The 12,797-nt window shown below is 46.9% G+C and overlaps 1 protein-coding gene across 2 annotated transcripts in view; it reads right to left on the minus strand.

The window, feature by feature from the left end:
• Positions 1-1,887: 1,887 nt before the first annotated feature.
• Positions 1,888-12,797, minus strand: part of CFAP97 (cilia and flagella associated protein 97) — an 80,644-nt gene continuing 69,734 nt past the window's right edge. For both annotated transcript variants that reach the window (XM_088447007.1, XM_088447008.1), the window contains exon 6: positions 1,888-4,434. In XM_088447007.1, coding sequence (XP_088303133.1) covers positions 4,325-4,434 — 110 coding nt within the window. In that variant the 3' untranslated portion in view covers positions 1,888-4,324. The remainder of the gene's footprint in view (positions 4,435-12,797) is intronic.

The following is a 12,797-nucleotide window of genomic DNA, read 5'->3' on the forward strand; positions in this document are numbered from 1 at the left end:
AAGTTTACCAATGATTCCATAATTCGAGAATCTCTAGTGAATGTCACTAAAACATTTTAGAAATATATATATATATATATATATATATATATATATATAAGCAGTTGTATGTATAACTGTACATACAGTATCAGTACATATAAATGAAGAATTTGCAGGAGCAGATAGCACCATGTGTAAGGTCCGACTGCAATGTGAGAGGTGATGGGTTTGAGTCCCAGGTATAAGAGTATATTGAGATATGAGTTTTAAAAAAAGGAGGATGTGACTGAAGGTGCTTGGGGAGGTGGCTAGATAGAGAGAGCTGGCCAGGAGATGCTAGAGATAAAAGAGGAAGCCACAAGTGAGATATACATGTCGCACCACCCTAGTTATGGCCCTGCTAAAGCTATACTACAGAATGTTGTCAAGTTCATAATGTTGACAACCACAAAGTTGTCACTGACAAAACTTTGACATGTTTAGAATGTCAGTACAAAATAGTGGTTGCTCATATCAGCTTAATGGTTTTTCACAGGTGCTGGTAAAAGGAGGGGTTTACTCTGGACTACAGAAGAAAAAAAAAGTTTCCCTACAGCATACTGCAAAAAAAATAAGTAAACAGCAAAAAGGCTTGAATTCTACATGATACTAGAAATCTAGGTGTCTTTGTTGCATATATGTGCAAATACATGGTTAAGCATCAGCCCGCGTCAAGGCTCCCTTGTACCGGCTTCCCTAACGCTACATTATAATAGCACCCACTCTGGGTCATAATTGCATATTGTTGCACCACATGATAACAGCACATACATAAATCTATTTAAGTTGAGAGCCAACTCACCTAGGAGGTACCCCAGAAACCTCCAAATAGCACACCCAATACTGGTCCAATCCATGTCTCTAAGAACAGCAAGACAAAATAGTTGTTGCTCATATCAGCTTGATGGTTTAGAATGTCAACAGCCACTATGACAACACCCAAATTTAACCTTAACCCCTAAAGTTTTACACATGTGGACATTTTGTAGGTGTCAACATTATTATATACACCAATTCAAGAATCACAAGGTTTAATTATTAAGCTCACAAAGTATGTATTCACTGTGTGTACATACTGGTGATTTTTATATTACATTTTGCTACAGTAGTTCCTCGCTCTATCACAAACCGAAAAAAAACAACAATGTCCTAAAGCAGTGGTTCCCAAACTTTCTTTAATCACGGCACCCTAGAGTTATCAGTATGTTGTTCATGGCACCCCTAGGCCAAAAGTATCTTATTGAGAAATTCAGCAAAATTTATTCAATTAAGTAAATTGTATTTACCGGTTATCCTTCGGTTCAGTTAAGTAGTGGCGGACAGGGTTGTTATTCTGTTTGTCCATATAGTTTATGATTGCCAGCTGCCAACACTGGTTTTTGCCCATCACATGGACGACCAACCACTTTGATTTCATCCTGGACCACCAACCAATTTGGTCCTGGCACATAGTTTGGGAACCACTGTGGTAGTATAGATTATTATTCCCAGCAAATGTGCAGTGACATCAGTGTGGTGATTTACCAATCTATAGAAAACATTTGTGTTAACTTGGAGTCTGCAAACTACTCACTTAAAACTATGAATGTTTTGGCTTATGTAATGAATCATTTTCATCCTTCTCCTTGTGAGTGATGCAAGATAGAGAAGCCCCTTTAGTTATGCACAGATACGTCATCTACTCCAGGATCAACTGAAGTAACATTCGTTTAAAGAAGTAGTTTATAAGCAAGTAACAACATTTACTTTTTGTATTCAAAGTTCTATTATGTTTCAGCAACTTCTTCCTTGGTCTAATTTTTGGGGTTTTGGCTGGTATAAGTCAAATACAGCAATAGGACAAAAAAACAAATACCACACAAAAAGTAATTTTACAAATACACTTTTATTAGGTCAGGTGACAGGAATCAGAATAAAAAAAAAAAGTCTTCACGTTTACAATTATGCTTTAGTAAGTAAGGAACAAACAAACAACCATCGGTCATCACTGAATGATATATTTGTGCAAGAAAAGTTATGTTGTCTCTGCCACATGATCCAGGTTTGCTGTTATGGAAACACAAGGAAGTACCAAGTGGCACAATTAATGGTCTATAAATTATAAATTCACAGGTATTCTTCTTGTGATGTTATATGGCTTACATTTGGATTGGTAACATATATAAAATGGTGACACCGATTCGCCTTCCTTAAATTGCGGCTGTACATCCAGTATAATCCATCCCATGACACAGCAGAAAACGGGGGAAATGAAGTTTCAAAATTGTCCACTAAAGGCCATTAATGAAACCATGGTTTTAGAGTCCTAACCCATTTCCCTGTGTACGACTAAATAATGTAATCACCTGAACACAAAATATTACAAAAAAATAGTGTCAAACCCTATTGTACTCGAATAATTATGCTCCAATGAACACTGCTTCTTACACACTTCAAAGTACATAGGGGTCAATCCTATTCTACGCAAAGGGTGCAACGGCTTTAAAACACCGGCAAACGGTCCGACACATCGCACCCCAACTCAACCCTGAATTCGCCAAACTTTGCTCACAGCCCTATGAGGGTGTGAGCAAAATTTTGGGAATCCGGGCTGCCGTAAAGTGTGGCCACTGCCCCGAAGACACGCACTGCCGAGATAATCGCACGGAATAGGATTGACCCCTTAGAGAGGCATGAAAAGATCTTTAAGCAGTGGGGCACATTTCTATAAAATACATAAATCAGTGTCAACTAGTGTAAAGACTTACATACACCATGCATAATAGAAAATGCAAGTTTATCCATTATAACACCAAAGCATTGCTTCTCTGGAAGGTTTAAAAATGGTTGCACAACTGCACCAATATTAGGTTACGCCTTAAGCAGGGATGCCACTGTTACAGAAGCAGTGCAACATAGTTAGAATTCTGGTAGAGAATTGAACATTCCGATCTCTGTCAGCATTTCTCTTCCACAGCACCTAGATTTATACATGTGCACCAACGAACACCAGAGAGCTTATTGGAGAAAAGATACTGTAGAGCATGCGCCAACAGCTTCTTACTTCTGAAAACATGTGGTAGTGGACCATAACCACTAGGTCATTGTACAGTACTCAATTTTTCCTACAGCGTCCCTCCCAATATTTACACATCAAGAGTTTGGCCAAAATAAGACCAGTCTTCAATTAACCCAAATCCCATAAGTCCATTATTAGGTGAACCTCTGCCCAACCAGGATAAATTGTGCCCTTTTCGAGGTATGCAATTCAGGACATTTAGGCAGTATATTCTACAGTGCTACCCATAATTGTTTTGGTCAAGGTATATAGAAAATAAAAAGGGAGATGTATCAAGTGCAGAAATGGTCACGTTTTATAGAATGTAGTGGTAGCTAGAAGCCGAATGGTAGTTCACGTTTTAGAAGGCCTTATAAATATCTCCCATGGACTGGAGTTACTTAACTTTTATTTCAAATAATTTTTTAAAAACCCAAGAATTACAATCAAGGAATGACCTAACAGCATGTGTAATCTGCAGCCTTGATAAAAGACCAACATGGTCCAAAATAGCTCCTGGATGCAGGGAAATCCTCACCCGCTATTGCTTGGCCTTCTATCGTTATAATTAAAGGATTTAAGAAGCAGTGTTCTAAAATGTGATTAATATATGGTTAGTGGGCTATACTGCCAGAACACTACAGTGTGGAAAACATAGCAGCTGATCAGATATTCCTGTTGGCTGTAAGTCATAGCTCGTTATAATTAACAGTTTAATAATAAAAACTATAAATGTTTGTGCCCCCCCGTTAATAATTTAGAGCAGTATGAAACAAGCAAGGTTTGAAAAAATTAAGTAACTACAGGTTCACACGGATGTGACTAAATAACTTAGGCAAAATATTTTATAAATAATTAAAAAATAAAAAGTACTGTCAAATAAAAGAAAGTGTGTAAAAAAGAAGAATCTGAAATCATAATACAAATAAAATTTTACTGAAATTAGATCTTAACAACATCAAAAACATCATGCTAACCCAAACAGCATATAGTAATTTGGCAATTTGTATGTGTCGTCATGTAACAGAAATAAATCAAACACAAAATAAGCTTAAATTTACACACAGCATATAGATACCCCCATATAAATAAGTGCATTCAGGAATAACACAACTTTTTTTTTTTTTTTTTTTTTTAATCTATATAAAAATAAACATGACACCACATTTTATTCAATAATACAAGGAATGTCACCATAGCAGCAGGAAGTTTGGATTACACTCGTTTACAGAAGAGCGGCTTTGGGAAAGTGTGAATGATGAACCATCACTGCCAAGCTGCTCGGACATTGGCAGACTTTGTGGGTCTAAGTAAGGCTGCACTGCTGCCCATGTGACCACTGCGAATGCTGGCACTCGACACCCTTGAGGAATGACCTATATTGGAGGAGAGAAAACATTAAAAGATTTCTGCACTACAGTAGGTAAAAATGCTACAAGATAAAAACAAACAAGTACATCTTAAATAAAAACAACAAACTGACTAAATGAAAAACTATTATTTGTACAACACAGGGCTGGCTCCAGCGGTCAGAGCACCCTGTGCCTGCTCTCTAAAGTGCGCCTGAACATCGCGGGGTGTGGTCTAATTACCATAGGTAGCACCCCCTACACGACGTTATTTGGAGGCGTGCCTGCATGGCACGCCTTCAAACATCAGGTTGGGGTGAGCCTCACTAGCTGGGCTTCCCCCAGCCCTTTCACGTCACTAACTGGATGCCGCACACATGCGCGCAGCATCCATTCAGACTCCGGGGTCTGGCACCGCCGCACAGCTCCGGCAGTGGGAGTCCCCAACCTCCCGATTTGACCACCCGCGGACCACTTCAGCCCACGGGTGGAGCAGTGGGACAGTACTGTCCCGCAGAAATCGGGATGTTGGGGAGGGGTGCGCCCTTTATGGGTGGCGCCCCTGTACGACCGCACTGGTCGAACATCCCTAGAGCCGGCCCTGGTACCACTCCAGATATACGCCATAGCATTGTTCAATGTCAGCATGTGATAGAGAAATTTAAATAAGAACAGGCTTATATTTACAGTGCCTATTCCCTATAGATTGTAAGCTTGTGAGCAGGGCCCTCTTACCGCTTTGTTATTACCTAGCCTTGTTTTTATATTTTCTTCCCAATTGTAAAGCGCAACGAAATATGCAGTTACGTTAATAATAATAAAGTCATAATTTACAGACTGTCAGAAATGCTGGGGAGGACATATTGCAGGGACTGGTTACAGGAGGGGGAACAAAAATTAAACTCATACTGGTGAAGATAGATACAGTAGGTGAAGATACAAGGTAATAATAATTCGGATACAGAGGGAACAAGTCTTGCTAAGGAAGTGGTTCTGAAGATAACCATAAGAAGATAGCTTAAAGACCATTTAAGAAGAACGCAGAGTTGCCTGTGAAAGATATTCCAACAGGGCCAAAACTAGGGGTGTGCAAGTGGTGGTGTCACCCAGGATGCAGGGCCCTGGGGGCAGCATAGTCGCTGCCCCATGGCAGGGGTGTATTAAGAGAGGAGGTGGCCTGTGTACAGTCCGCCTCTAGGCTCCTCCTCTCTAGCTAGCAGCCGGGCAGCGCATTAGTTGGCTCTATACCAGAGTATACTGTGCATGTCTCCGTGGAAATGGTGCAATGCCCATATTTACAACTTTTTTTAAATGCACATGCGCAAAATGCAGATAAAACGGTCACTGAAACATTTTCCCGGTGATTTGAGCAGTGCTGACACTGGACTGCACACAGGTAAGTATTGAAAAAAATATATGTTTTTACTCATCGTAAAAAGTCAATCTGGGGGATGCCATTACTTCTGGGTTATGCGTAGTGAGGTGTGGAGTTGGACACTAACTTAATTGAAAACTGGCTCCCACCCCCTATATAACCCCTCCCCTTCCATCCTAAACTCAGTCTATGTTTAAGAAAAGCCGGAGAAAGACCCACGGAAAGAACTGAAAAACCAGATACCAAGAGGTACTAGTATGAAACCAAACAAAGGTAGGGATTGCTGCATCCCCCAGATGGACTCCAAGGAAGAGATTTTATGGTGAGTAAAAATTGTATTTCCTTTATCATCCATCTGGGGGATATCATTACTTCTGGGTCATGCCCAAGCAAGCCAATTATGAGGGGGAAGGGGGTGGACAGAGTGTCGGAGCCGACCGCTCTAAGAATTTTCTGCCCAACACTGGCATCTTTTGCGCCAAATGCATGGAAGTGGTAAAATTTTGTAGAAGTGTGTACGGATGACCGGGTAGCTGCTTTGCAGAGCTGTTAAACTGAGGCACCATGCCGTACAGCCCAAGATGCTCCAACAGCACGAGTCGAGTGAGCCCGAATTGAGGCCAACACTGTCACATTTGAGGAAAAATACGCCTCCCTAATTGTAGAAGCAACCCATCTAGCGATGGACCCTTTTGAAGCAGGTTAGCCTCTTTTTGGTGCATCAATCAACACCAAAAGGGAATCCGTGCGCCTCAAAGAAGCAGTATGGTCCAAGTAAATGCGTAATGCACGAACCACATCCAATAGTGCTAAGGAAGAAGCTTCACTAGTCACTGAATTCTTGCGAAAAGCTGGAATAATAATATCTTCGTTAATGTGGAAGCAGATACCACCTTTGGCAGACAGGAAGGTTTAGTGCGTAACACTACCCTATCCTCATCAAAAATAAAAAGTGGAGCTTTACAAGAAAGAGCCACTAATTCAGATACCCTTCTGGCCGAGGCAAAGGCCAAAAAGAAAACAACCTTCAAAGTAAGATATCGCAATTCTACAGATTCCAAAAGGCTCAAACTGTGTCTTTTGAAGCGCCTCCATACCTAAAATTCAAGTCCCAAGAAGGAACTGGTGGGACATAAGGAAGCTGAATGCGAAGAACCCCCTGCAAGAAGGTCTGACCTTCTGGAATGGTGGCCAATTTCCTTTGAAATAGGATCGATAGGGATGAAATTTGTCCCTTAAGAGAGGACAATCTAAGACCCTCAACCAACCCCTCTTGTAGAAAAGACAAAATGCGAGACATTCTGAACCCTTCAGTTTTGAACTTGTGTTGTTCACACCAAGAAATATATATCTTCCATATCAGATGATAAATCTTGGAAGTAACTATTTTGCAAGCCTATATCATGGTTTTCACAACAGACTCTAAAATCCCTTTAGCCCTCAAAAATATGAGATATGGTAAGAACTTACCTTTGTTATCTCTATTTCTACGAAGTCCATAGGGTTCCGCAGGATACCTTGGGGTATAGGGGTGACGTCAGTCATCGGGCACCATAGAGTTAAGCGTTCAGCCTCCCAGGATGCACTAGGGTCCCCCTCCTATACCCCGCCCCCGAGCCAAGGCATCTCAGTTTTGTACCAAGCCATAGGCTGGAGGAGGAGAAGGAAGAGAGAGAAAGAAGATCTGGATACACACAAGAATCACATTCTCACCAGAGGGAGACGGAAAAACCGGTGACCAGAGCAAAGCCCATCTGCAGCACAGGTGCGACAGGGCGGGAGTCCTGTGGAACCCTATGGACTTCGCAGAAATAGAGATAACAAAAGGTAAGGTAAGTTCTCATATTTTCTACTTCAGGGTCCATAGGGTATCCACAGGATACCTTCGGGATGTCCCAAAGCAGTATCCTTTAAGGGTGGGGACGCTTCTGTGCTGAAAGGAGAATCCGCCGCCCGAAGGAAGCATCCTGAGAGGCGAAGGTGTCAAACCTGTAATACCTCACGAAGGTATGGACAGAGGACCACGTAGCAGCCTTGCAGATCTGGACTGCAGAGGCAGCACTTCGAGCTGCCCACGAAGGACCCACAGACCTAATGGAATGAGCCTTCAGAGAAGGAGGAACCGGCAGACCTTCATGAAGATAAGCTTCAGAAATAGCCATATGGATCCAGGTTGCCAAAGTTTGCTTTGAAGCAGGCCAACCCTTTTTACGGAAGCCATAGAGGACAAACAAGGCGTCCGACTTCCTAAACGAAGAAGTGCGGTCAACATAAGTCCTTAAGGCCCGCACAACATCCAAAGTGGCCTCACCCACTGAAAGACCAGGTAAGTTAAAGGCCGGAACAACTATTTCCTCGTTAACATGAAACTGGGAAACAACTTTGGGAAGAAATTCAGGACGAGTGCGGAGCACTGCCCTGTTCCCATGAAAAATCAAGAAAGGGGGTCTACAAGAAAGAGCCCCTAAATCAGAAACACGTCTGGCCGAAGCTATGGCCAGAAGGAAAACAGTCTTAGCCGTTAGCCATTTAAGATCCACTGAGCCCAGTGGTTCAAACGGCGGTCCCTGGAGAGCCCTCAGGACCACAGCCAAATCCCAAGGCGCCACAGGTGGAACAAAGGGTGGCTGAATGCGGAGAACACCTTGCAGAAAGATGCGCACATCCGGGATTGTAGCAATCCTACGGTGAAACCAGACAGACAGGGCCGAAACCTGTACCTTCAAAGAAGCAAGGCGAAGCCCATGATCTAGTCCCGCTTGTAGGAAGGCGAGTATCAGAGACAGACAAAACTCCCGCGGTGCATAACCTCTCGGTCGAAACCACTGGAAGAACGTATGCCACACGGATGAACGTCCTGGCGACTGAGAAAGTCCGCCTCCCAATTTAGCACTCCCGGGATGAAGACAGCTGATATGGCCGGAAGATTGCGCTCCGCCCATACCAGGATCCGAGACACCTCTACGAGAGCCGCCCGACTTCGGGTTCCTCCTTGCCGGTTTATGTAGGCCACGGTGGTAGCGTTGTCCGACTGGACCTGCACTGGGCGACCCTGGAGAACCTGATGTGCCTGCTGGAGGGCATTGAAGACCGCTCGGAGTTCCAAGATATTTATTGGAAGCTCTGCTTCGGTCGGAGTCCACTTGCCCTGGAACAAGTGTGGACCCGAAACTGCTCCCCAGCCCCGAAGACTGGCGTCCGTTGTCAACAGGACCCAATTTGGTACCCAGAACGGACGTCCCTTGTTGAGATGGGTCGTCTGCAACCACCAGGCAAGGGACAGGCGAACCTCCGGGGTGAGCACTATCGTCTGGGATTTTAGAGACTGAGGCAGCCCGTTCCACTTGGACAGGATCAGGTGCTGCAGAGGTCTGGAGTGAAACTGGGCATATTCCACCATGTAGAACACCGACACCATGGAGCCCAGTAACCTCATCGCCGAGTGCAGAGACACCCGGCGGCTGTGTAGACACCTGCGCACCCTCGACTGTAAAGCAGAGATCTTTTCCCCCGTCACAAAGATCCTTTGCTGTCCCGAGTCCAATAAGGCTCCGAGGTGCAGAATCCGCCGAGACGGGATGAGAGTGGACTTCTGCCAGTTTATTAACCAGCCGTGCCGTTACAGTAGCGCAATGGTCAGGTCCAAGTGGCGCAGAAGGAGCTCCGGAGATCCTGCCACTAATAGAAGGTCGTCCAAGTACGACAACATGCGGACCCCCTGCAGCCGCAGGGAAGCCGCCATGACTGCCATCACCTTGGTGAAAACCCGTGGTGCCGTCGCCAGGCCAAAAGGTAACACCCGGAACTGAAAGTGGTCGCTGCGGATTGCAAACCTGAGGAACCGCTGATGACGCAAAAGAATAGGGACATGCAGGTAAGCGTCCTGTATGTCCAATGACACCATGTAGTCCCCAGGTTCCAGCGCCAGAATGATGGACCGTAGGATCTCCATCCGAAACTTCGGCACCCGCAAAGACTTGTTGAGAGCCCTGAGGTTGAGAATCGGACGATACGACCCATTGGGTTTCTGCACCAAAAAGAGATTGGAAAAGAAACCCTGGCCCCTCTGGGAGAATGGAACAGGCACTATAACTCCAGCCTGGAGCATAGTGTGCAAGACCGTCCGCAGCTCCGTGGCCTTGTTCCGGTCTGATGGTAGACCAGTGGTGAAAAATCGAGCCGGGGGTCTGTGCCGGAAAGAGGGCATACCTGTGGGAGACCACCTCGAGAACCCAAGTGTCTGTCGTGGTGACCGACCAACACCGGGCGAACTGCAGCAGGCGGCCTCCCACTTTGGGATCCCCCAAAGGGAGGCCCGGACAGTCAGGCCGCAGGCTTGTCATCTGGCTTAGGGGCCGGACGTCTGGTACTCCAGGTCTGCTTCCGGGGCTCGGCCGATTTCTTGGGACCAGCCTGTTGGGGAAAAGACTGTGGTTTGGGCCTGCCCTGGGCCCTATAAGACCGAAAGGACGATGGTCCTGAACCAGAAGGGACAGCGGCCGACGGGAGACATGCCGATTTGGCTGCCGCCAGTGTGGCTACAATCTTGTCCAGATCTGGACCGAAGAGAACTTCTCCGTTAAAGGGCAACGCCTCCAAACCCTTTTTGGATTCAGCGTCCGCCTTCCAGGATCGCAACCACAAGGTGCGACGAGCAGCCACCGCTGCTGAAGAAATTCAAGACGCCAGGGTACTAATGTCTAAGGCCGCCTCGTTGATATAAGTGGCCAAATCACGGAGATTACCGATCAACTCCGCCTGTTCAGCCGGAATCGAAGGACGCCTCTAACGAATCCGCCCAGTGCTCCATAGCTCTGGCAACCCAGAAAATGGCCATAGCCGGCCGCGCTGCCCCCCCCCACAAGGGAATAAGCGGACTTCAGGCAGATCTCTACCTTGCGGTCCGTAGCATCCTTAAGGGAGGACATGGATGGCATTGGTAATATGGCACTACGGACAAGACGTGTCACATGAGAATCCACCTGTGGAGGGGATTCCCACTTAGCAAAATAATTATCCGCGAACGGATAAGCCACCGCCAGACGCCTCTGCGGCTGGTATCGCTTGCCAGGCTGTTTCCACGCCTCCTCTAAATGGTCCACCAACTGATCCGAAAGAGGAAAGACTGTGGAGTCACCCTTCACATCCTTAAAAAAGGCATACTTGGATTTAGCCGCTGGGGGAACTTCGTCCTCAATCACCAAGGCTGTGCGGACTGCCCGAATAAGTCCAGGAATATACACCTTGGGCCTAGCGTCTGCGTCCTTAGTATTGAGAGGTTCCTGATCGTAAGGATCCAGAATCTCCCCATCATCAGACGTCCCTTCGTCATCCTCATAAGGAGCCAACAGAGACGCCACCGGCCATTTATGTGGCCGCATCACAGACTCCTCTTGCAACACATCCGACAAGTGCTGTACAGAACTCGTCAGGGAGTTAACCCACGCCGGCTCCTGAGAAACCGGGAGAGGGGAAATAGGGAGACTGCGGGGTACCACCAATTGTCTTGGGAAACCCTGCATGGGTGACGACACCACTGATTGCTGGGACAAACCCATCTGCGTAAACGCGGGCTGCGGAGCTAACTGGCCCACTAAGGTTGTAAGCGCCTGAGCGAAACAAGCCCAGGGCGGCTCCTGTACCGGTGCTGTAACCGTAATAGGCCGCGCCAACGACAAACACTGCCGGCAGAGGCCCTCCGCGCTACCCTCCCCTCCGCTAAAGGTACTTTACACGTAGTACACTGTAGCCGGAGAGGAAAGTCACTTTCAGACATGATGGTAGAAAGTATGTGACCCCTCTCACCAATTGTTTTAAAAAGGCGAGAGACCACCCTGCAGCACCGCACCGCAAGGGCTTTAGCAGAAAGAACAGAGACAGTAATAAGGCTGACAGTCAGAAATGGAAAGTGCTGGCAGCAGCGCTAGCACAGTCACATACAATGTAAAGAAACTCAATTCCTGCACTAACCAGCGCTGATAAATCAACTACACAGACACAGAGTCTGGTAGGACACAGCGCTGCATACACAGACCTGACCACAGCGGAGGAGAGGTATGCGGGGGGGACCCAGACCACGATGCCTCCGTCCAGACTTCCAGCAGCGTTCACCATGCGTTCTTGAAGATGGCCGCCGAGGAGCAGAGAGGAGGCTGGCCTGGGGGAGGATCGCTGCCACAGGGCCAGTCGGCGTGTTGCAGAGAGGGCTGTGTGCAGCGGGGGAGGCGCCGGCTGTGAGACAGGGAAGGCGCGCTCCCCTGGCATGCATTTAACCCCCGGGACGCCGCAGCGCTACCGCTCTGCTGCGGTCCGCTGTCCCAGGGGGGTAGTGGAAGCGCAGGTTATATACCGGGCTCCACGCTGCAGCCAGTGCCCAGGGAGCCCCCTGCCTGGGGACTCTGGACCATGTAACAGCGGGACCCCGCTGCTTACCTTGCTGTCCCCCTTGATTCCGGCCATGGTCCTGAACATCTGGGGTTACCGCTAGTTGTGACCCCAGATGCTCACCAGCATCCCCGGATCGTTACCGGCGTTCTGGTACCGGCGGGGGTGTAGGGAAGACAGCATGGACGTCAGGACTGACTGTCCATGCTTGTACTTCCAGATGTGCAGCCACAGCTGCATGAAGAAAACTTCAGGGGCTCTTCTTAGCCCCCACTCCAACAGGTGCACCAGACACCGGCCGGGCACCAAACTAAACTGAGATGCCTTGGCTCGGGGGCGGGGTATAGGAGGGGGACCCTAGTGCATCCTGGGAGGCTGAAAGCTTAACTCTATGGTGCCCGATGACTTACGTCACACCTATACCCCAAGGTATCCTGTGGATACCCTATGGACCCTGAAGTAGAAATATTGGATTCAAGAACCATGACGTCAAAGCCAAGCAAGGCAAATTGGGGTGATAGCATGGACCCTGAAGTAACATATCTGGACGCAGGGGCAGATGATACAGAACGTCTGCCAACATGTTCTGAAGAACTATGTACCAATAACGGCGCGGCCAGTCTGGAGACAC

Source organism: Taudactylus pleione, unplaced genomic scaffold (genome assembly GCF_031769625.1).
Source record: "Taudactylus pleione unplaced genomic scaffold, aTauple2 ptg000408l, whole genome shotgun sequence".
NCBI lineage: Eukaryota > Metazoa > Chordata > Amphibia > Anura > Myobatrachidae > Taudactylus > Taudactylus pleione.